The 26,576-nt window shown below is 31.8% G+C and overlaps 1 protein-coding gene across 1 annotated transcript in view; it reads right to left on the bottom strand.

Moving 5' to 3' along the window:
• Positions 1-25,823, bottom strand: part of LOC127728962 (multiple epidermal growth factor-like domains protein 11) — a 41,219-nt gene extending 15,396 nt beyond the window's left edge. Inside the window, exons 1-4 of the mRNA XM_052236545.1 lie at positions 25,655-25,823; positions 21,675-21,747; positions 18,417-18,638; positions 3,739-3,957 (exon numbers count right to left, since the gene is read on the bottom strand). Coding sequence (XP_052092505.1) covers positions 3,739-3,957; positions 18,417-18,638; positions 21,675-21,735 — 502 coding nt within the window. The 5' untranslated portion in view covers positions 21,736-21,747; positions 25,655-25,823. The remainder of the gene's footprint in view (positions 1-3,738; positions 3,958-18,416; positions 18,639-21,674; positions 21,748-25,654) is intronic.
• Between the last annotated feature and the right edge of the window lie 753 nt (positions 25,824-26,576).

The raw sequence follows: 26,576 nt of genomic DNA, 5'->3' as shown, positions 1-26,576 counted from the left end.
ATCCAAAACGTCCATGGCTACACTTTTTACATACCTCTCCAGTTAAATCTAGAATTAATCCTATAGAAATACACCACTGAATAATTTTCTCAATACTTCCACAAATAATAAACAAATCTTTTAACTTGATCGGCATTTCCGTATTTACATTGTAAACAAACACAGCTGATTTTACGTTACGGTTGACAATGACGTAACTTATTTCATGAATATTCATGACGTAGAGGTCACCGATAATGAAATTTTTATGACGTGATATACCTACCTGAGTAACGGAAGCGTGGACATTTTGTACACTTACCAAGACGTCTTTCTGTTAGATATTGTAATTCTAATTTAAAAAACTGTTTAAAACAACAGTTTTTTAAACAAAATTTCACCTGGGGAATTCGATTTTGACCTTATTTTGATGATTTTTGGGCTATTTTCGTTTTTAACTTTTTGGCGCGACCAATCCCTATTTACTAGTATTTACTATAGTTTCCCGTACTTTTTATGGGGTCCGCTAAAGTAGAAGTACTCCTTATTCTTTAAATAAGGGTATAGTTATCATATAATCTAGCAAATGATGGACGTTAATCACCGGCTTTTGGTGGGGTCCGTGTTGCTCAGTTTTCACTGAAGTGTTTTGTGGAATTGTTCGTCTCTTCTAACTTTCGTTTTTTGCCATGGCGTTGTCAGTTTTATTCGATTAACGAATTGTTAATGTTCCTTTGTAATCTCCAGTCTGTTTTTTTTTAACATTCAAAATCAAGTAATGAAATTCACAAATACTTTTAAACACTGTTAGATAATATAAAGAACAACAGGCCCCAAAGATCCCGAATCGCTCACCTGGTAACAATATGCCATCTTGGTATTTTTTTTTACCCTAGTGTAATCAGTTTTGTTGGTTTTTTTGCTAATATTTTTGTAGAATTTGTATTGATTGTATTTTTTCTATTGTTAACAGTAATATCTACGTATTAAAGTTAAAGAAAATTGGTAAACTTATATAAATAAGTGAAAGATCGTCATTAAGGGCAAAAAGTAATATCACACAAATAATGAACTCCGAGGAAAATTCAAAAAGGAAAGTCCTTGATGAAATGTCAAAATCAAAAGCTCAAACACATCAAACGAATGGATAACAACTGTCATATTCCTGTAGGAAATGGTGGATTGAATATTGATTATACATTCTATAAGGAATCTGACAATTTGGTCATGTTAACTTATTCATAAATCTTGTTTGGCTTTTAACGTTTCTCTCTAGCTACTATACTTTTTAACAAAAATTCAAAAATTGGGTGAAAATCATCATGCAGGGAATACAACTCCCATAAGGAATCGGTTGACAATTTCAGACATGTTGAATTATTTGTAGTTCTTATTTGTAGTTCTTATTGTTTTTAATATTTTTGCTATTGTCTGTTACTGTCTACCTATTATAGTTTCTGCCAAAAAAAAGTAAGAATAATTTTTCAAGGGGAATAAATCCTGTAAAGGTCAATTGACGATTTCGAACATGTTGACTTATTTGTGGTTCTTATTTTCAGAAAAAAGTTTTGCTGTATCTTTTTGCTCTCTATTCATTATAGTTTGCATAAAATCAAATAAAATGAGGAAAAATATTTCTTCAATATACCATTTGGCAATGTTGAACTAATTGTAAATCATTTCGAGCTGAACATCTTTATAATAACAATTTCTCTCTATTTATTATGGTTTCTGTATAAAATGAGTAAAAAACTTTTCAAGGATAATAACTCATATAAATGGGTCAATGAAGGATTTCGGCCATGTTGACTTAATTGTAGATCCTACTTTGATTAACAATTTTGCTATTACAGTCTTCCCCTATCTAATAATTATCATTTCTGCAAACATGGACAAAAATCATCTTCCGGGAAAAAAACTCCTATGAGGGTTCAATTGACGATTTTGCCATCTTGGCTTAGGCGTATTTGCAGATTTTGTTTGCTGATTATTCTTGCTTTTACTATTTTTCTCTATCGATTATAGTAAAAATGCAAAATAGGTAAAAATCGTCTTTCAAGGACAATAAATCCTAAAAGGGGTTGATTGTCCGTTCATGTTGACTTATTTTTAAATCTTATTGTTCAAGTCAAATTTAATTTTTAAAAAAAACTCTCTATCTATCATAGTATGTTTTCAAGATGATAATGTAAAACTTTGCAAAAAAGTTAACATTTCAGAGGCCTTTACTCCAAAATGGATTGTCCTATTTATCTGAAAATGTTATTGGAGATACACCTTGACCTGCTGATATTTTTTACTTAGTCAGTTTTCAACGCCCATATTTTTTGATCTATCAAATTTGCGGATACAATTTTTGAACTAGATTTCCTAACTTAAAAGAAACATTCAGGTAAAGTTTGGTAACATTTACCATATAGTAGATTTAGATAAAAAAAAAAGTTTACAACGAATGATGAAAGACGGACGACGACGGACCACCAAGTTAGGCCAGGTGAAACAAAAAATATGTGCATATCACTAAACCACATGAATATTCATAGAAATATACGTGTAATAAGAGAATACAAGAATTTGAACAAAAAAATAACTACACAGTGATTCAAAATATTTCGCTAACGTTTAATAATATACACTAGACACTACTGTCGACTTAGTAGTTATCGGGTGAGAGTTCCGTTGTCGAAGTGATTCCATTGCTGATTGTTTCTTCCTTCTACCTAGTACTGGGTGACAAAGTCGGGAGAAGTTATCGTTTCAATATCAAAATTTACAGCGTCTTCACGTGAAGTATATCATACGCCTTTAACTAGCTTTAGTGGGCAAGGGATAGAACTGCTTCACGTCCTACCAGTGCGGTCGTCTGTGTCTTTGATAGCAGTAGCAAGTCACAGTTTCGGTGTCTTTTTCCAGATGCATTAAGAATAGTGGAAATAAAACAGCTTCTCATAGAGGCATTATCAAATGCAGGTTTGTCGGAATAGGACTTTGGGAAAGCTATTTAAAAGTTAGTGAACAATATCTGCGGTGTTAGTTGGATTTGTTGTTGTTCGAAAGGAGTCTGCTGCAACTGCTCATTAAATTATGATTTTGTCAAGTACAAGATTACCATGAATATATTATAATCAATCACTCAATTTGAATTGATAAAATATTCATTCTAGTGTTATAAATGATATGAATAATCTATACTATTCTATTTTTCAAATAATTCAATATATCTCCAAAACTTTTAATAATTGTAAAAATGGTAAGAAAAAAAATTAAAATTATAGCATTTTTAAAACATATAATATTGTCTTCCCACCGTATTCATATATTAGTGGAAAGCAAACTGACAATGCCATGGCAACAAAAAAAAATCGAAAAACGATCAAAATACAAACAACAGTATATAAAACACAACATAGAAAACTGAAGACTGAGCAACATAAAAAAAAGACGGACATTTTGAAAAGATTGAAATTTTTATACTTGATATCGATAAATTTTTTTTTTATTTTTGTCGAATTTATTCATCATTTGAAGTTTATTATGAAAATAATATTATGCATCATATACAGGTTGGGTTATACCTTCCCTTTACACCCATTTGTATTCTATTTTCATTGTGCGACATTTGTTAGATTAACGTTATTTTTTTTAAATATTGAACACCTGTGAAAAAACCCTTGGTAGTCATTAATAACCACACTAGTTAGAACACAAATAATAAAATAGAAGCATTGAAGAACATTTAAAAAATGTCGACGTGCTTACCAAAGACTTCTACTTCACAAAGATCTACGAACGTTTCTGTCCCGTCCCTTTCATTGTAGTACACTACATATCTACCAGTCAAGTCACAAGTTTTATTCTGTATTGTGTTTGGCAATTGACCACTCATTGGGTAGTGATAGCATTCATGTCCTGAATTTGGATTCCTTTCACTGAATGAGTCCGATACGTATAGATAATATCCTTTGATCCTAGGACTTTCTGAAATATATAAATTACATAATCTCTGTTATGGAAATAAGTTACTTGGCATAATCTTTTTGAGTAAAAAAAATAATTTTAGGTTTCCATTAATTCCATAAAACATTTATAATCTTAGATTGAATTTGTCTGTCCAATAATGTATGCATAGTATGAGACGCATACTCTCTCAACGCACACAGTTTCGCTCCTTTTGGAGTTCATGCGATTCCCTCGTGTTTTGTTTGTTTCTTTGATTTGTCTTCTTAATCGATTTATGAGATTTGAACATCATATAACATTTTTGGAAGCGCTTAATCCTCCTAACCTGGAACAGTGTGTAACAGCACAACATAAGAACAGACAGTTCAGATCAGGTCAGCAAAAAGCATAAGAAATGATAACAACAGGACAAAAACACAACATACCTATCGCAGTACTCACAGTTATTGAAAGTTATTTCGAAGTCAATTGCGACTCAGAAACAGATCATGTTTTCTCGGACTAAAGTATCAATCAGTACACACCCAAATAATTTAGCATGCTAATCAGTCTGAGAAAAACATGACATTGTTAATAACATAAACGGTACCAATTTTTCTGCACCAGATGCGCATTTCGACAATCAATGTCTCTTCAGTGATATTCGATGCCAAAATATTTGAAAATTTAAAGCTTAGTAAAAAGACGTAGAGTAATCCGATAAATTAAAAGTATTACCGACTTGAAAAAAAATCATAACAAGTCAAACATGTTTAAAAGTTATGTTTTAATCTATTATCAATGTTAGTACCGATAAATCAAATATTCAAGGATTTAACTATACTGTTGAAGTTATAACCTTTAACTATAATTATAATTATATAAAAAGGATATAAAGAAGATTAGATCAAAGGTATCTAAAATGTAGGACTCTGTAAAATTTAGAATGTGATATCCCGTTTTTTAAGGTTTATACAGGTACAGCAAAGCCAAAGTTATTAGCCAAATCTTTGTATCTATGAAAGAATTTAGTAAAGGTTGTAAGCCATTTCAGTTTTATGAAAAAACAAAACCCCTGACTTAATAGTTTACCAGTAATATATAGATAACGTTCATTAAATTCTTAATTATTACAAACGAGTATGTAAACGAACGAGTTAGGAAATATACACAATAGGGAATGAAACATTTTTTCTTTTGTCGTAAATATTTGTATAGAGATTCCCAAGTGAAACTGTAATATCCAAATTTAGAAAAGGACAATTAGTGATGTTTATCTTTGATTTATTTTAAATCAGTTCCCTATAGGTATGATTAGAAAATTCTTGATTTTTTAAGCAAAATTATCACAAGGTTTCGGTAACTGTTTGATCTAATCGAATTTAGACGGATCTTTATTGAGTTTGTATATCAACTGTAATTCATAACAATACAGGAACTAGTTATCTATAATAGTGGCGGAATAAGTGTCCATTGGCAAAAACACAACCTGTCGGTAAACTGTTTTGCCGAGACGTACATGTTGGCAAGTAGAAATTATCAAGCTCTAATCATATCATCTCAGTTCAAGTAAGTATATCTTGCATATTTAACTTTCCATTACACAAGAAGGCTTTATATGAATTGCAGCAAATAAACTTGTGATAAGTTTTTTTTTCTCCAAAAAACATTTAATTATATAAGTAAAAGAGGCAACGACTGCCAAGGGGACATTCAAAAATCTTAAGTCGAAAAAATCTTACAATGCCTTGGCAAAGAACAAAAGACGACGAAAAGACGGACAAGTGTCAAAAACACTACATAGAAAATTAAAGACTGAGAAACCCAAGCCCCACAAAAAAACTGAGGGTGATCACGTTCTCTGAAATGATAAGCAGATCCATCTCCACTAGTGGCTTCGGTCATGATAATTGCAAATTCGGTTATATGTCTCAGTCGTAAAAAAGAGGTCAAGATTGTTTCGACAGTCATCTGTGACACAGATATTCCATAACGGTCAACCTACTCTTGATATAGTCTGTAAAATTTTTGAAGGGATGACTTTAACTTTATCACTTGGAACCCTTGGTTCAACCTTGTAAGCAGCAAACACTATCAAAAATATCATGATAGGAAACGCAAGATCTGTTGTATTATATCAACTGGAATATATATATATATACTCCATATACAGGCGCTGCTGGAATGTTGCTACATAGACATTGCAACTTCTTAACAGAAACTCTGAAAAACTTCCTTTTGTCGTAAATTTTTGTACTGAACCGACCCTCATTGTCAATTGCTAGATTTGAAGCAAAATATGAGGCAGCCTATAGTGTATATGTGGTATTCTGTATTTCAAGTGCGAGGGGATAGATGCACACAACATAGTCCCCCAACTTTTAATTATTTAGTGAACCCAAATCATTTTATAGTGGAAGGTAGAGATAAAGGATAAGACCAACTTCTCTTCATTCTTCCTTCGATGGTCCTGTATGAATTCTGCCTCATATGAATTAAGGAACAAGCCGGCAAAAAAAAAGTACAGTTTATTCCCATAGGAATGCCGATTGTTTGTGCATAGCATGCCTCCAAACTTAATCGATTGCTCAACATCCCAAATGCTCCTCAAATTGAGATATTCAAATACAATTATTGGACATGTTGCTATTTTGAACAAGTGACTGAGCTTAACCATGTGTGCTGATTTGAAACAATAATATATATAATGTGCTTAAAACCTGTAAAAAATGGCAAATAACTATCAAGTCAAGATGTTATTCAGCACTACAATGTTGCAGATGACTGTCATCTAAAATTTTAATTTTACACGTTTTTGTCGATTTTTTCATCGAAGGACATATTTCACAATTATACACAAAATAATTGGTTTATATCTGTAAGACAATTATGTTAAAGCCCCCTTAATCTGCTGTCCAATTTGTTTGTTATATTTACAGGAAATTGATAAAAGTATATAATACCTGAAGTCTTATTTTTATATTTTTTAAGCAATAGTTTCCTTGCGGAGAACCTGCTTCACATTTGTTTTTTTTATCACCAGACTTGTCACTGAATATACAACTATATATAAGGATCAGCTCAATATCTTCAAGAAAAGTATCCAGATAACTGATATAAAGTTAGGTTCATTTGTAGATAGAAGGTTGGAATGATGGACGGATGTATTTAAACTAATACGAAATCTTTATAACAATTACATAACGTATTCTATGAAAATTCACTCTGATTCAAACAAAAACTTCTTTGAAACTGACATTATGAAGATACTTGATTTCTTGATTGACAACATATTTGTTACGTTCCGAATGTGTGTTTTTCAACAAACAATCGGCATTCCCATGGAAAAAAATGGTGCTGCTCTTCTTTCCGACTTGTTCCTTTATTCTTATGAAGCTGACTTCATATAGGAACTTCTTGGGAAGAAAGAAAAGACTTTACTTTACGCTATAAAGATAATGTTCTAACACCAGATAATTCAAAATTTGGTGACTCTCTTGAACGCATTCATCCCATCGAACTTGAGATAAAGGATACAACAGATACAGTTAAGTCTGCCTTATTTCTTGACTTACATCTTAACAATGATGGTCGGTTAAAAACAAAACATTACGACAAAAGAGATGATTCCAGCTTTACAATTGTGAACTTTCCATTTCTATGTAGTAACATTCCAGCAGCGCCTGCATACAGAGTATATATCTCCCAGTTTATACGATATTCTAGGGCTTGTATTTCCTATCATGATTTCCTTCGTCCCTTCGTAAAATTTTACGGACGCCATCACGAGTTGGTTGACCGTTATGGAATATCCGTTTTACAAATGACAACGGATATGTTCCAATTGTTGCAACTACAATCCCATCCCCTTTTCCCAGAATGTGACCTACCGAATTAGACTTATAACCGGGTTTGTACTAACATGAGCAACACGACGGCGCCACATGTGGAGCAGAATCTGCTTACCCTTTAGGGGCACATGAGATCCCCCCAGTTTTTGGTGGGGTTCGTGTTGCTCAGTCTTTAGTTTTTCTATGTTGTGTTTTGTGTTCTGTTGTTTGTTTGTCTGTTTGTCTGTTTGTCTGGTTTTTTTTTAGCCATGTCGTTGTCCGTTTTTTTTTCGACTTAGGAGTTTGAATGTTTCTTTGGTATCCTTCGCCTCTCTTTTTATTCCGCTTTATTTTTGTTTGTGACGAAAGTCTATGGTGGTTCAATGCCATTGGATCGAATTATTTGATAATTCAACACCGACTAGTTGCAATTCAACAATATTAGTCCGTCTGTCCGTCCTTCATAAGTTTTATGACGTATAAAAATTAAGATTGTCTCATCTAATTTCCATTAATTTGTATGCACAGTCATATCTATAAAACTAAGATCATATTTGATTTTTGTAAAAATTGGAAAAAAAAACATTGTTGAAAAAAAGCAGGAAAACAAATTTCATATTCCTGACTTGGCACTGACATTTTCCTAAGAAAACGGTGGGTTAACCCTGATTTTCTACCTAGTTAAAATGCTCACTTGTATAAAAACTGTTTAATGTTTCGTAATATTGCCAAATTAGGTGAACAACCCAAACAAACATTTTAGAATTCATTCATACATTTTTGTATTATTTAAAATTATCAGTCAATAGGTGTTCTACAAGGATCCCCAGTCCTTCATCTTTCATTTGATACCTTAATTACTGAAATATATTCTACATAGTTTTATATTTACACCTATGCGTAGGAACTATTTTGTTCTTTTTTGACCGGACCCGATTTGGTGGTGTTACATCTTACAAAGTCTATCCGAATATTTTGCAAAGAATTCAGCTCAAATCGGTGCTAGGGGCCGTCTTAAATTTGCACTGAGGTGAGAGGTTTTCTTGCTCCGTGTTGAAGGCCTCATTGTGATTTTGAGATGAAGAATTGCAATAAATGCGCTGTTCCTTTGCTTTTTGTGTATGTTTTTGCTGTGCATGTACTGATTTTTTGTCATGGATGGATACCCTATATCCCTTGTTTTTTTATATATATATAATTGGTTAACGTGGCCATAATTTGGATCTCGCAGCCATAAATATAGCAACCAAAACTGTGTAAACATACATCACAGACATACAACACAACTGGATTAAACGTTCAAACACACTTAAATCAAATAAAGACGCCAACAAAATCGTTTTTGTAGTTGATAATTCAGTCAGTATAATCCGATAGAATATAAAATAAGTAAAATATAAATACAAGGGTATACAAAATAAAAAAAACAACACTATAAAACATCATGTATCCGAATCGCATAAGGAGCGTAAAAAGCAAAAATCCCGAAAGCTGGATGCATATATACCGAACCAAAGACAAATAAAGGTAAAACTGTAGAGTAGATAAAATTCTACACAAAGTCGTCACCTACAATCTATAACTCAAGACCACCCTGTATTATTTGTTCAGTAGACACTAAATATTTTTCTATTAAATATTTGTACTTTCTAATGAACTTTTGAGGAAAAGGACGAAACATTCTTTCACAAAACCCTGGCTCATTATTTTTGTGCTCAAACAACGATAACGTCTTAGAAATTCTGAGTAGCAACCGCAAGCTCCTGAAAATCGTATGAGTTGAGAAATATATACTCCATACAGGGATTAAGTAAAGTGCTGCTAAGGTGGAGAAAATATATAATTTCAAAATTGAAATCATCTTGTTTATCATAAGACTCTGGTATTGAGATGACCGCTGTAGTCAATCTCAAGGTGTATGTCTAAAATTAGGCTGAAGAAGCTGTATATGTGTTGTCTGCAATCTCTAGTTCAGGAATATTAATGGAACCCCCAAAAAAAAAGTTTGTATATATTGTTTATGGAAAAAAACATCATGCAATACACCTGTATGTAAATTAAATGATATAGTTTCTTTCATCTAACCCTTACGAAAACAAAAACGTACACATTAAGATATTTCCAGGGGAAGACCATCTGAATCCCTCTCGCTTCACTCATTCGTGGATACATTTAGCATTATACATACAAAGATATTTACTTTTCGACAATTTACGCTCCTGGAGGTCCTATTATCTTGGATGCCTAGTTACATGGAGCAGCGCGTCTTAAATAAAAACAGGTCAAAATATTGGTCTATATGTATATATATATTTATATCACACAAAAAAAAAATATGAAAGCATTAATTTACGTTCTTAGTAAGTAGTTACACCCTTCAACTAATTACAATTATATCAATTGGTAAAGAAATATTGTTTTCTGATCATTAAGTTTGGTCACGCCTTGTCTTTCACGATCAAAATAATGCGTTGCCTGATCTTTCAATATCAATTTTGATTAAAAATCAACAAAACTATACTTTTCAAAAATGATATGAATTTAAAGTAATAAAATACTTTTATTTTACTGGACTATTTGACACATTAAAGATTACGTTTAAATATTTCAGGTATCCTGATATATTGGAATGTGACCATTATAGATACAAAACGTGTTTTTTTTCTTAATTATTCTCATAGGATTGTGTGTCGCCTTTTGTGTTTTCTTAAAAAGTACTGCATTTTTACTTTAATTTAGTGTATAGTATTATTTAGGAAGCTGAATCGTTTTGACAGACATATTTCTTTTTTTTCTGATTTGTTCCACCTTCTAAAAATACAGCAGATTTTTCACAGATTTTGAAGTAGAATCACACTTAATTGCATTAACGATCCGATCTCAATGCTTGACCATCGTTAGTTATTCTTTACCGATTTTTTTTCTCGATATACCGAATGACACCCGTGTAGTATGTCCGTCACATTTTTTTACGCAATAATTTTAACGATAAGTTTTAGTTTGTATGACAATCTTGGGCGTCTTCTTGTATGGGTGTGATTATTGGTGAACTTCCGGGTTTTTTTAAACTAAAAATTGAAAGCTACTAGAATAAACATCGACTTAAGTCAAACCCATTTATCTAATAGTTTTTGAAAAATCTTTTTTTAAAGGATGAAATTTAAAAATTGAGTTTCATTCACACAATTATTCATTATAGAAATAATTACTGGATTTTTATACTTTTTATAAAGGATGCAAATGTGGATATCTTCATTGAAAAATCTGTTCTGGGTTGAAAAAAGTAAAATTTGAGATTTCCTTATTTGTATGTACGAAATAAGACAGAAATAAGCAGATGCGGTATAAAGAACTTAAGCACTGTGGAAATATTGGGGATGGGGGTTGGTGGAGGGGTAGGGTCCGATGCGGCACTTTCAATCGGACTGCAGTGCATTTATTCTATCGTGTAATAACGAAGGCTTTTACTGAAAGAGGTACTTCAAGCTATAGAGTAGCAAAAAAATAAAGAAATCTCAAAGAAAGTCTTCATTTGATTGAACGATCTTTCAATAAATATGGTGGTAAATATATCTATTGCAGTTGCTACATATTAAAAAACAATCTAGTTAAAAAATGATGAAATAAAGGATTGATCGAGGCAGTAAGATTCCACTTACAGGATTTTACCAAAGCACGGTTTTTCACAACCAGTTTTTAATGTTATTATAATAGTTAACGGAATGAATTACAAGAAATTTCCATATTTTACCGAATGAACAACATTATGTATGCAGTTGTTTTGAAATCATTACATCTTGTATCTTATTGGAAATAATTCTTAAGTGCTTATTTACATCTTTTTCCTTCACTTTATTATAATAGGACATTGCTTGATGAAATCTACTTAGATTAGAAGTTCGGCGTCAGAATATAAAAAACTTATATCAGAAGATTAAGAACTTGCCTTATGTATATGACTGTGGACATTCATACATTCTGTGATACTTTTTATCTATAACGATTAATTATTTGTAAAAGAGAGGCGAAAGATACCAAAGGGACATTCAATACTCATAAATCGAAAATAAAATGATAACGCCATGGAGAAAAGGGAAAAGACCAAAAGACAAACAACTGTCTACAAAACACAACATAGAAAACTAAAGACGACTGTTAACGTGTTTTTATCGCCTTTAATGTGATAGCGTGAAAGTATTTGGTAGTCTCAGTTTGTGTCATTCAATTTTTTTTAGAAAATTAAAAGTTTTTACATGTATTGTAATTTGTTTGCGTTTCTCAATAAAATTAACTAAAATAGTCAATCGTCTGAAAACATGAAGAACAAGAATATGTGTCCGTAGTACACTATACCCTGCCTGCTCTATCACATTATAATATTCAGGGATCCATGAAATCTGGGTCAAAGCCCTAATTGGGAATTCATATTAAATATTAAACAGTTCACTTAATAATGAAGATGTGTACTAAGTTTTAAGTTGATGTGACCACAAAATACCTTAAACCAAAACATTAACCTACCTTTAACCAAAACTTGATTCCATCATTTTTCCATGTTCAGTGAACCGTGAAGTCATGCGTAAAAACTATAATTTGGCAATTTGCGCTTGAGCAGTAAATAATTTTTATGTTCATTATAAAGTGAACTGTTGAATATACACTGTATTTGCCAAATAAAGTGTATATTCAACAGTTCACTTTATAATGAACATATGTGCTGCTCAAAGTTTCAAATTAAAATAACAATAATGTACCGTAACCTAAAAATGTTGACCTAATACGGGAAGGATGGACAGACCAAAAAACATTTACCCATTTACTATCGTAGGCGGGCCTTAATAACGAATGACGAAAATTTGATAATTACACTTCTTCATTGGACTCGATTTAATGTCTCTTCTGACCAACTAACAGTTTATTAATAATTTTATGAATATACTTATGTTTTTCGAGAATTTTTTCCTCTTAAAGTGAAACAAAGCTGAATCCCATTTCATTCTCTTACTCATTGTATGATTTTTTTTCACCATTAATTTTCACTCTTTTAATTTTATCGCAAATCAGAAAGATTTTTATAAAACTTTGATTTAGACCTTGCCTTGTCGTCCTTTATTTTTTCCCCGGTTATTTATAAAGTAAACACTTATAGAAATTATGAAATAAATTAAAAAAGAATATGTCATTTTAATTATATAACTACTGCAAAAGACCTCTTTTCATTTCACAAAAATAAGAAGATTTCGTGTGATTGCCAATGAGATAACTATCCACCAGAGTTCATATGACGTGGATGTGTGCAATTATAGGGTTACCGTTCGGTCTTCAATAATGAGCAGCATCCATACCGTATAGTCAGATATATGAAAGACCCCGACATGAATAGTGAAAAACAATTCAAAAGAGATAACTTGCGGACTAATTTATGACAAAATAATTTACGAAAACAAATATGACAGACACGAACCAACGACAACCACTGAATTATTAACTCCTAACTTGGAACGGGCACATATTCACTTTTGTTCTCGTACTAAGAACAACAAAATCATTTATTTCGTAAAAATTATTTCCGTACTCCATGTATACCTTACAACAAAATCAGTTTTATTTACCTGTGTACGTTATTGTTTTTAATGGCATTTAGTCCAAGGTTATGGTTGTCTTTCTAATATTGTTCAGACGTGCATATATCCCAAATTACTATATTGTAAACTCTTCAGAATATAAAATGAAAGGTTTGATGTCTTTATGTAATATAAAAGTCTTGAATAACTTGTAAAATTTCACAAAAAAATCGTATGAAATAATTATGATTATGAATATATTATCATCACTTACATTTATTCGACTTGCGATCTTAAATCCCATTATTATAGCTCTGAATGATTTTCACGTGTTATTAATGTTTATATTTGTGTACAGAGAATTATGTATAATGAACTATTGAGGTTTAGAGCTGGCATGTCAGTAATTGCTAGTAGTCCTTTGTTCATTTATGTATCATTGTCATTTTGCTTAGTTTCTTTTGTTACCTATTCTGATATCGGACTGGATCTTTTTAAACTGAGTTTTACTGTGTTTTATGTGCTATGTGTTTCTTTTTTCTACATTGACTATAGGTATAGGGGGAGGGTTGAGATCTCACAAAACATGTTTAACCCCGCCGCATTTTTGCGCCTGTCCCAAGTCAGGAGCCTCTGGCCTTTGTTAGTCTTGTATGTTTTTTAATCTTAGTTCATTTATATGTTTTTGAGTTTAGTGTGACGTCCATTTTCACTGAACTAGCACACAATTTTATTTAGGGGCTAGCTGAGGACCACCTCCGGGGGCGGGATTTTTTCGCTGCGTTGAAGACCCATTGGTGGCCTTCGGCTGTTGTCTGCTCTTTGGTCGGGTTGTTGTCTCTTTGACATATTCCCCATTTCCATCCCCAATTTTATGTATGTATTTTTCTTTCTATCTGTTCACCATTGTAAAATATTATTTGTATCAATTGTCTGCCTCTTGTTACAGTGTAAATTGTATAGAGTATTAATAAAAGTTCTTAAAGTTCTTAAGTTAAACATCTAACCCCCTTGTTTTATTGATTTTGTATTTACATTGTGTCATAGAACAAATTTATTCGTTCAGTGTATGTTCACTTGCTTTTGTTGATATGTCTTTTGATTGAGTTAAGCCATTTCAATTGATATTTTATAGTGTCTTTCTATGTTGTGATGTTACACTATTGTTTTAGGTAGGATGAAGGTTTGCGCCTATTAAAACGTTCTAACCCGCTGCATTTGTTTGCGCCTGTCCTAAGTCAGGAACCTGATGTTCAGGGGTTGACGTGGTTCATAAGTGTTTCTCTTTTCTCGTTTTTTATATAGATTTGATCGTTGGTTTTCCTGTTTGAATGGTTTTACACTAGTCATTTTTTGGGCATTTTATAGCTTGCTGTTCGGTGTGAGCCAAGGCTCCGTGTTGGCCTATAATGGTTTACTTTTACAAATTGTGACTTGGATGGAGAGTTGTCTCATTGTCACTCATACCACATCTTCTTATATCTACATAAACAATGTGGTGGCATTAAACATGTTACTGAGCGCTCAACTCTCCTCTTACCGGGGACAGTTGTGTACATACAGCATAAGAACAAACTGTGAAATGAGTGCACACGCTGAAATGTCTCACCTACTTTACTTTTTATGATTAAATTTATGTTGAGAGTGTGCAATATGAAAATTTTACTACAAGTATCATTTAAATATTATATTATCAATGATCGATCTAAATGAAGTCAAATTCATATGAACCCTGAAAAAACAGACATTTACACCTTACAATCATTCCATACACCAAATATAGTTGATCTGTTGCTTATTATACATGTATCTGATAAACGGACAAAACCATGAACAATCAACATTGACTAATGAACAATGGAAATGAGGTTAATGTCAGATGAACCCTGCCAGACAGACATATACACAATACTATCGTTCCATACACCAAACATAGTTGACCTATTGCTTATTATATCTTAGAAATGGCAAAACCATGAAAACTTAACATTGTCCAATGCACCAAGTATAATCATCATATTGCTTATAGTATCTGACAAATAGACCAAATCAGAAAATAATAACATTGTCCAATGATCTATGAAAATTAGGTCAAGGTCAGATGAAACCTGCCATACCAGTCGGATATATACACATAAGGATTATTCCATATCCGTAATGCAGTTGACCTATAATTGCTTACAGTATCTGAGATCAATAAAAAGTGATAACTTTGCATCACAAAAAAATATATTTTTATTTTCAAACAGTCGCTGAACCACGGAAATAAATGAGGATACTAGTAATTGGCATTTGACAGACAAACACTTCGTAACATAAGGCATCTGCAAACAAGATATGAAGCATCTTGGTCTTCTAACTTCTGAAATATAATGCTCTATACAAATAGTTTACGCCATAACCACCGCAGCAGCAGCCGGATAGTCATCCCTATGTCTTGCATTCTGTGACTTTCGTCGCAAGCGAGACACAAATCGGTTGTAAATGGATCATCTCAATAGAACAGTATAAAGCACAAAAACAATAAATATAAAAACAATACACACAAAGCATCGAGACAATAGAACTCGCAGTTACTGTAAGCTATTCAGAGCCAATTAAAACAAATAAACAAATTCATGGTTTTCCAGACTAAAGTATCAGTCAATACACATCCAATGGATTCATTGTAAAGATATCATAAACTATCTGAAAAACTGTCACTCATAACCTTATGTAGTGTCAAACACAAGTAAATAATACTGACATGATGCAGGATCATAAGTACTCATAACTGTTTAGCGTTATATATTAAGTTACGTTTTTATTTCAAATACAAAATCAATGTTAGTCCGGATAAAACAATATTTAAAGATTTCACTATGGCGTTAATACAAAGGATCAATGGGTTAACATGAATCGTAACTTCATCTAAGGTCTTTATAAACAATATCACCGTAAAAATTATGATCCTACAGGTACAGCTAAACTTCCCAACCAAAATCTTTGTACCTTCGAAAGAATTTTGATTTTTTCTTTTATTAATTTGTGGTATGAGTGACTTAACTATTTACATACCAGTTATACCTCTATTACGTTCATTGAAAATAAAATGTCACTACAGATACGGGCATATAGCGAACAAGTTGTTAAATATACACACCGTTAGAAAAAAACAATTAGCCCTCACAGTCCTAAAAGGGAAAATTAACTATAGGGAACGAAAATTGTCTCTTTTATCATAAATTTTCTATAGAGTTTCCCGTGTTAAACAGAAATATCCAAAATTAAAAAAGGACAGTTATTGCTATTTGCTTAATTTCTCTTGTGTAATTTTTATTTATCTATTTTTGTCAAAGTTTTCAGGTTGTATGTACACCAGGGATGGGCACGATTACTGACAAATGTAATCGATAAATAATCGATTACATGAAGGTATTTTGTGCAATCGATTAATAATCGATTACTCAGATTTTGTATGAAATCGATTGCTGTCGATTACTTTATCAAAAGTTATTACATTACTTTTCGATTACTGTCAATTACATGCTTCAAAATTTAGAAAAAAAATAAAGTAAGTTAAACACAATTATGTTGATCAACGTTTGTATAGTGGAAATTTAGAACTTTACCAAAAAAACAGCATTTAAAGCATTGTTTCCAATTATAAGTTGACAGTTGTAATCTAGATGGAATCTCTTACTGAGGATCAGAATTATTAAAAAAATCTTGAAATTTTGACTTTCAACATGAATTAGAGATGACATCGCATTCCATCAATCACTTAGATATATGTTTAAGTTTTTTTCAATAATTTTGCTTTCGTACTGAATTAAGTTATCTTTTTTGTTTTTATTCATTAAAAGCAGGTATATTTTAGCATAGTTATTTACAATGTTGGAAGTTTTCTCTGAAGAAAATATAAAAAAGTAGAATTATTAATTAGTTCAGCTAATTATAAAGATCAAAATTTATAACTATAATGACAGACATGATTTAATCCTTTTGTTGAATAACCACCTTAATTATAGGTTATAAAACTGCCAATGGAGTACAATTTATAACCTGGGGCAAAATAATGTGAATCTCCATCTTAATTAGACAAACAGTAATTAAAATAAAAACAAAGTATGTGTCTTATAAAGTGATTAGAAGACTTTGATCATCTGATTAGTAAAGACAAGAAGTTTGTTAAGATTTTTTTATTCTCTAATAAAATTATAAACAGTATATATTTATAGTGTCAACGAGGGATACATGTATCTTTTTCTGAAAAGAATTTCAATGCATAGGCATTGGTTCATTGTTAAAAGGATTTTGTGTACTTTCTTATTTTTTATATGCATGTATATCATAACATTATAAGAAATCAACTGTTTATCTATTCTAAGCTTAAATCTTATTGAAAATTATGCTTTTAGGAAATTTATTACAAATAAGCTTACTACTTTAAGGAAGTACAGAACTTAACTTAAGACACATTTCTTATTTTAAATCTATTTTCTTATTTTAAATCAACTTTCTTATTTTAATATAAAAAGTGTGTGTTGCACATAAATCCATTTGTTTCAAAAGCTAGATATAAAGTAAATTATGGTAGGGGATCTGATTGATTATAATGCAGCCTGAGACAATAGATAGAAATATAAAGGCAGTTGATAAACTCTTAAGTCATATCAGTACTTCAAAGTGATGAATACATACATGTTTTCATTTAAAATAGGTTATATTTTATCAAACTATTTTACTAAAGTAATCGAAATGTAATTGAAAGTAATCGATGATTACATCATTTTTGCTGTAATCGATCAAATTACGATTACATGTAATCGAAAATGTCTTTGATAACAGATTACTGTCGATTACTGGAAAAAATGTAATCAATTACAATCGATTACGATTACAGATTACGATAACCCCATCCCTGATGTACATCTAAAAGTTAAGATTATCTGAGCACTGTAGATTGGTTTGTATTATTTTAGTATTTACGTAGACACCATGTATGTTTTAAGTACACCTTTTAGTTAATGTATTTGTAGGCTTTAAGAATAAAATTTTTTTTTAATTCGAAACAGCTATTCAGTTATTTTTAAATATAAATTTCTAAACTTATTATGCTTACGGTCTCCCCTATAATACATAACAACTCTATGTATGTATGCTGAATACCCAAGATCCAGTCTCCACCATGCTGATGAGAAACCTATATCAGTATGACAACAGCTTCCCGCAATAAAAAGTTGATTTGTATTTCCATCAATTACTTTCGATGCACCATAATTATTATTATAAGCATCCCGGTAAACACTACTTTGAATCGCTGAACCATTGGCGGCCAAATTAGCTACAAAAACAATTAATACCAAATTCGAAAATTTAATGTTAATACAGTCTTGAAATTTTGAATAATCTGGGGCCTGATAACAATTATAACCAGTATTTACAGTGTTTTACTTTTAGTTTTGCAGTACAAAGTCAAAGAGTTTTTTTTTATATGTCAGATTTTTTATATGTCGGATTGATTATGTGAAGCATAGTGCTAGTTTCCTTAACAATTTATAATCTACGTCTTTAGGAAAAGTTCGTTGGAAATTTCAAATTAAGGTAGATATTTGGAATTATACATTTAATAAACATTTGCAATGTAAGAACATGAATAATAATTTCATGGTAGATATTGTGTCCGACGAAGATCGTGTTTTTTCGAGTGAATCGGTCCACTTTTCTCGATTGTAGATCAGTTTATTCAAGACTGTTCATCTTATTCTGAATACTAATATATATAAGAAGATGTGGTATGAGTGCCAATGAGACAACTCTCCATCCAAGTCAAAATTTATAAAAGTAAACATGTTTTGATCACAAACGACGCACAATTTCCTTGTAGTTCACTAATAGTTCAGTGTTTTACATTGTTCGTGTTTTTTTTCGAGAGCAACATTTAAAACGTCTGGGTTTTAAAACAAATGGTCCGGGTTTTTCAAAGAAAATGTGAAAAAGAAAGAAGGCATTTTTGGACTTAAAAACTAACTTCTTCTATTTTGTAACTATAATTTTTCCGAAGAGCAATATTTTAACAAATAAAATAGAGAATGGAAATGGGGAATGTGTCAAAAAGACAATAACCCGACCAAAGAGTTAAAAACACAGCCGAAGGCCACCAATGGGTCTTCAACACAGCGAGAAAATCCCGCACCCGGAGGCGGACTTCAGCTGGCCCCTAAACAAGAATGTGTACTAGTTCAGTGAAAATGGACGTCATACTATACTCCTAAACATATAAATGAACTAAAATAAAAAAAACATACAAGACTAACAAAGGCCAGAGACTCTTGACAGGCGCACAAATGCGGCGGGGTTAAACATATTACTATGTCAATCAAATTCAACCCTTTTCAATTTAATGATAATTTTCTGTTCTGAAAATATTTAACCATAACCTTGCAGTATTAAGATATATTAGAAATTACTGGATTCTTTGTAAAACTGTCTTTAGAACCGAGAACAGGGGACTCATAATCTTTTCAATATCATTTCATGCTACAATATTTTTAACAGTAAATAATAGAAAAAAAGTAAATCACAAAAATACTGAACTCCGAGGAAAATTCAAAACGGAAAGTCCCTAATCAAATGGAAAAATCAAATGATAAAACACATCAAATGAATGGACAACAACTGTCATATTCCTGACTTGGAACAGGCATTTTCAAATGTAGAAAATGGTGGATTGAACCTGAATTTATAGCGCTAAACCTCTCACTTGTATGACAGCCGCATCAAATTCCATTATATTTACAACGATGAGTGAACAAAATGTCACAAATAGTGTATGATTTATATGTATTACAGAGACGAAACCTGGAGTCTAAAAAAAAGGGTTATGAAACCAAAGGGACAGAAGTTATAAATTCAGTAAAATGCAATATACAATGAAATAAATAATCTATAAGCTTTAATATGATCCTTTTGAAATAATAATAAGAAAAATAATACTATAGCGTACACATCGTGTATTTAATTCATGTCCTTCGCAGAGTTCCGTAGATATACATTGGTAATTGTAATGTCTAGATAGAGATCCTTATTTTTTTATTTTTTAAAGCACTGTTAACTGATGGAAAAGAAGTATCATGGTGTTTTATTGCTGTGTGACCAAGTATAACATACGCTTGATCATACTCCTCATCACAGTAGAGGCATTTGAAATAAAACAAATTATCATCAATACAAATAGTAAATAAAACATTTGGGATGTATTTTCTGTTAAAAAGGATACACATCCCCGCTATACACATAATATACGTACGTTTCAGTCCAACACTGTACTGCTTGATATTTTAGTCTGGGAATTATTTTTAAGTTGTAAATGGCTTTGACCTTGCTTTCAGTAAATGCGAGTACTCTTATATCGATACGTTGTATATATTGTGTTTATGTTAGTTGGTTTGTTTGTGCTTCGTACTGATCTATTAAGTAAAGCCAGTTGTAACTGATTTTTACAGTTTGTTCTTATTGTGTGCTGTAACACCACTGTCCAAAGTTAGGGGAGGGTTTAGGGCTTACAAACATGTTTAACCCCGCCACAATCTTTATATGCCTGTCCCAAGTCAAGAGCCTGTAATTCAGTGGTTGTCGTTGGTTCATGGTGACCTATATCTACTTTTATCTTCGTCATTTGAACTCTTGTGGATAGTTGTCTCATTGGCATTCATACCAAATCTCCTTTTCTTTATATATAGTTCTGTGTTCACATTAATATTGTTTAAAACTCGAATATTTACTGTATGAGATCCATATTTCGTTCATTCGACATCGATATACGTATGTTTCGATCGATACAACATGTGTACCTGGGCGTTGACTTGTTGGAAAGTTCCACCATATTTACATGGGCTTGGACATTTTGCTCTATCCAAATAAACCAATGCCAGCGTCCATGCAAGTTATAAGATGTAGCAAACAATAATATATACAAATATACGATGCGTTTTACGATTGTACGTGTTACGTACTATAGTAATTGCACTGACATATAACATTTTAAGCCATTGTAATTTTGTTTAATCACTCGATCAAAACCTTGTAAGCACTCAAAAAACCCGGACTGCTCTCGAAAAAACACGTACATATAAAAATGAATTTATTTTTAAAATGTCCTTCTCAATGCAATAACAAAATGTTTTGTAAAGTGTCTGTATATCTAAAAAAAAGTTGAAATTTGCACTCGAAAAATATGGTCACACTAAAAAAAAAACGATCAAATCACTCGAAAAAATCACGATCCAAGACGGACACTATACCTTCTGTGTGTTCATGTCACTGAACTGTTATAAAGTATACACAGCATGTAAAAAAATGGTATGCAAACAGTACTTACGGAATGCTAAAGTACGACTGAACAAGACAGTAATTACCAAAATGATAGTTTTAAAGCGCATCCTTAGCTGTTCCTGTAAATAATTCAAAAATATTAGATTGTTAAAAGATTGATTGATTTTTAACGTCCAAGACTTTAAATATTATGCAAATCATTTCTATTGTACAAATGTAAACGGTATTAGCCAATATTATGAAGACATAAACGATTGAACATGCAATGAAATAACTCAAGATTTTTAACGAATCGGGGTTGCTTGTTATGATCGCCTTTACATATCAAGGATATCACTGATGCAACATAATTTACAGTGTGTAATTGGTAAGAACTTCAATAAATGTCCGACGGGTAGGAATATCAAGTTCTGGCTAAACTGTTCCGTGTATTTATATATTGTAATACCATTTCTATTCTATTAGGTAGACTATCGGAAATATGTATAAAAAAGAAGATGTAGTATGATTGCCAATGATACAACGCTCATCCATAGACACATGACGTAGAAGGTTAGCAACTATAGGTCACGGTATGGCCTTCAACATGTTTGTTGAACGATTAGGAAGTTTTGATATTGGACAATATATTTTCTACGCTATTGCGAAGTTTGATATTTTGACATTTTCATTTGAGCAAATCGTCTGCTTTGTTCATTATTTAGTTAACATGTGAAATCCAGCTCGGCCGGTTACTTCGTAAGGTAAAAGTAAACCTGTTTTTGAAAAGCAAACTAAAGCTTGATTAACGCATTGTGACTGATAATTTCTGAACGGCGCAACAGTGCTTATTGGTTATTAGGGCGATAAATTAAAGTTTACATACGAATGACATCGCTGTTTGGTTCATAACTGTATAGTGAGTGCGACTTGGTGCATGGTCAAACATGATACTCATCATTATAACTTTTTCAGCCTTTTCTGGCATAAATTGTCGAAACTGTCTATTAGAATTTAATATCAAAATGTATTGATCGTGTGTTTTTTATTCAGAAAATATCCCATTGAACCTAACAACGACTTCACATTTGTTTTTTTTTTGTTTTTTTTTTTTTTTAAATCTAGTTTGTACTGTCTTGATGTTTATATGCGTCTCCACTCCTTAAATCATTTCTAGCATTAATAAACCAGGGAAATAAGCTTTTATTAGCTATGCGCTTTCACTTCATTCGTTTCATTAACTCGAAACTACAACGAAAAAGTCGTCTGATATTTGAAACTTTTTTTTGTCAGATTTCAAGGTACATGCAATAGTAGAGGTTTTGCTTAAAACATATCTTATGTATGTCAATAAAGCGCCGAGTTTTCGCCGGAAGACATGAATCAAACAGCCATGTAAAGCTGTATACACATCTATTAAATGTTGAAAGTAGACCATATAAAAATAAGAAGATGTGGTATGATTGCAAATGAGACAACTCTCCGGACAACTCTCCAGACAACTCATCTGATCGATGCAAAGCAGACAAAACATCTAACGTCTCACAGACCGGCAGGGTATTTATACATCCCCACAACAAAAAAGACAATAAGTACAAACCTGAGATTATTCGCGGTTACTGTCAGCTAATTCAAAGCCAATAATAACTAATGAAAAAATCATGCCTCTGAGACTAAAATAAAATTATTAGAATAAAGAAAATGAATTTCTTATAAAAGTAGTGTAATTGAAATTTATTCATTTATTCGTCGTATTCAACGAATGAAGATTCTTCTAAAGTCTACCTTGGAGGAAAAGGGGGGGGGGGGGGTTACAATAAACACGAGGAATTTTTTTTTTTATAAATTTTAAAGAGACGGTCCTTTTAAGAACATCATGTCGACCAAAGACGTTAATTTAAAATTTAATGTACAGGCCAAAATATAATACGAAAAAACAGATAAGTTATGTGAACATTATTGAAATGTCTTTGATACAACAAGACATATTTACATCTTGTGCGGTTCGCTATAGATTTACAGCATCTATTTATATATTATTATTTATGCTTGTTGTATTTAGCACATCGATTACAATTACAAATACATGCATGTGATATAAAACCTAAAAAGACAAATACAAAACTTCTCCAGAAATAGACGCCGTAAGATAATGGGGGAATGGTACGTTATGAAAATAAGAAGATATGGTTTTATTGACAATGAGACAAGTATTCCAAAGGACCGAAGGTCAGAGATGTAACAACAATAGCTCGTCATTTGTCCTTAAACCGTGATCAGAACCCGTACCATAAGGTAAGTTGTAAAAAGCTCCGGGTGAGATAACAAACGGTCTGATTTAGGCTAATTATCAACATATAATAAAATATAAAGTAAACCTTTGTCAAGCGTGTCGGACTCCCCCAAGGTCGTTTATTCATAGATTGTGGAGGCATCGAAGTGTCGTTACTACCAATTATCCAAAATGTGATAGTGGTCTATTGATGTTTGTCGTCGCCTCAAAAACTGGAACGGGATGTACTATCTATTTACTACATATTGTGTAAAATGGAATGAAAAGTTGGTGAATATGTCCTTTTTATAACTCTGAAGTCATATCTAGGCAGAAAATACTGAGTGAAAATATGCCAGTTCAGGTCTTTCCGTAAATAATAGGGGGAGGGGTTAAATTTTTGCCAAAAACTACTTTTGACAAACGGCGTTAAAAAGAGTTGTGTTTAGCAGTTTAACTGATGGAGGATAGTTTGTATTGTACATGTAAGGAATTTTTAGAGCTTTTACAAGGATTTCTCTGTAGAAAATAGTGGGGTTACTTGGATGTTTTTCACAATTAATATATATTGTCCTGGTAGAATAATTTTTCCTTATGGCCAAAAAATAGGTAAAAAAAACATAAAATGTTTGATTCGATAAGAATCTGTCAAATATATTACAACATTAAATCAAAATCATATACAACGAATTTCCCTTTTATATATTATCCTGAATAAACTCATAGATACCAGGATTGAAATTCTGTATGCCAGACGCGCGTTTCGTCTACAAAAGACTCATCAGTGACGTTCGACTAAAAAATGTTAAAAAGGTCAAATATAGTACGAAGTTGAAGAGCAATGAGGACCCAAAATTCCTTAAAGATTTGCCAAAAACATCTAAGGTAGGTTTTGTAAACAGTAAATATGACCATATCAATGATAATTTATGTCAACACAGAATAATACTTTTAATTTAAACAGTTAGAATAATTTATTCGATTTATATGTGTACTACATTGTGATAATTAAAACATAAAATGTTAAATGGCAATTTGTTATGTAGAAAATGTTCTGCCCCGGTACGTCACGCGAACCAAAATATATAAACCTGACAAATATGAACAGTTAGTTCATATTTATTCAGGAACATATTTATTTTTCAGACTACTTATACTAAATCGAAGTACAAAAGAAAAAGGATTTAAGAAAGGAACAATTAAAATCATAATATTGTTTTGACTGCATGGTGAGTAAAATAATCATGCATTAAGTAGGGTAGGAATGCCCTTTATCGTTAACGTTATTTTAACAAATATTTTACTGTCATTAATCATGAAGGGAACCATATCCCTACCCTCTTTAAGACAGGCAAAACAGCTGATCTGCAACGTAAATATCTACCTGCCACAATATATCATGTACTGTGTCACAACCCTAAATAAATCCGACGACGAAAGACATTACTCAACTGTCGAAAGCAATGCTGGTCGACAGAGTGTTGTAGAGCGCTGGACACATTGCAGAAGGTGTTGCAACGATGTAACAAAAGCAAGGCTTCAAAGCCTGCCGAGTGAAAAAAAAACTGCTAACGCTAATTTACACAATTAGCATTGCTAATTTCTAAAATATCAGAAGAAATAAGAAGTATATACATATATATATATATGAGAGAGAGAGAGAGAGAGAGAGAGAGAGAGAGAGAGAGAGAGAGAGAGAGAGAGAGAGGAATGAATGAAATCTGCATGTTACAAGTTTTCTATTCGTATCATATAAACATGATCAAAGAACTTACGTTTCAACACCTGTTTACCAATGGATGATTCTTCAAATCTTCTCAAGTAGTATGTCACTTTAGGATCCAAACCTTAACAAAGCTTTAATCATTTTACCCAGTTTTTGCAGATGTCTCACAAAGTTGAAAATTTGCCTACATTTGAAACAAGGAAGAACGTAAACACTGAAGAGAGGGTCTGTTTTCCAATGCTATCATGTTTACATCATGTTTAAGAACAGGAAAATGATATAATATTGAAGCATCGTTTAAAATGTCTACTTTAGTAATATTACATGGAAATGGTAAGATCTTTAAATTTCTGTATTTGATCATTCTCTACTTCCTTCTTCATGTTTTAATCGTGATTTGTTTTAACTTTATTTATTTTTTTTTATGTTAACTTGGAACAAACAACAAAAAATGTTTACATTTACCTATAGACTCTCCTCTTATATTTAACAAATTAACAGACGATTCTCGGTACATATGATTGTTGTTTGCTAACAAAATTCTATGAACACTATTAACAATTATGCTGTCATGTCGAGGCCGTACATTGCTGACTAAACGGTATTAGTTTTGCTCATTGTTGAAGGGCGTACATTGACCTATAGTTGTTTTCATCTACGCCATTTGTTCTCTGTTGGATAGTTGTCTCGTTGGTGATCATGCCACATCTTTTTTATTTTAATATAGAATTCTGATTTAAATCGTTGTTATTTATATGTGAATGAAATTTTAAATAAAAGACGGGGATTTGTGTTTCTGTTCACACATAGTTGGTCTCATATGATGAATTAATTAAGCACCTCTTGGTCACACACTGTGGATGTTTTACTTCATGTCAAGAAGTACAATTATGAATACAGATTGGGTACAGATTAAGTATTTTATAATGTTAATAGTTAAATCTTAAATAACTATAATACTTGACAGGCAT

Source organism: Mytilus californianus, unplaced genomic scaffold (genome assembly GCF_021869535.1).
Source record: "Mytilus californianus isolate M0D057914Y unplaced genomic scaffold, xbMytCali1.0.p SCAF_1, whole genome shotgun sequence".
Taxonomy (NCBI): domain Eukaryota; kingdom Metazoa; phylum Mollusca; class Bivalvia; order Mytilida; family Mytilidae; genus Mytilus; species Mytilus californianus.
The sequence above is the reverse complement of the archived record's forward strand: the minus strand, read 5'-3'. Positions and strand labels throughout refer to the sequence as shown.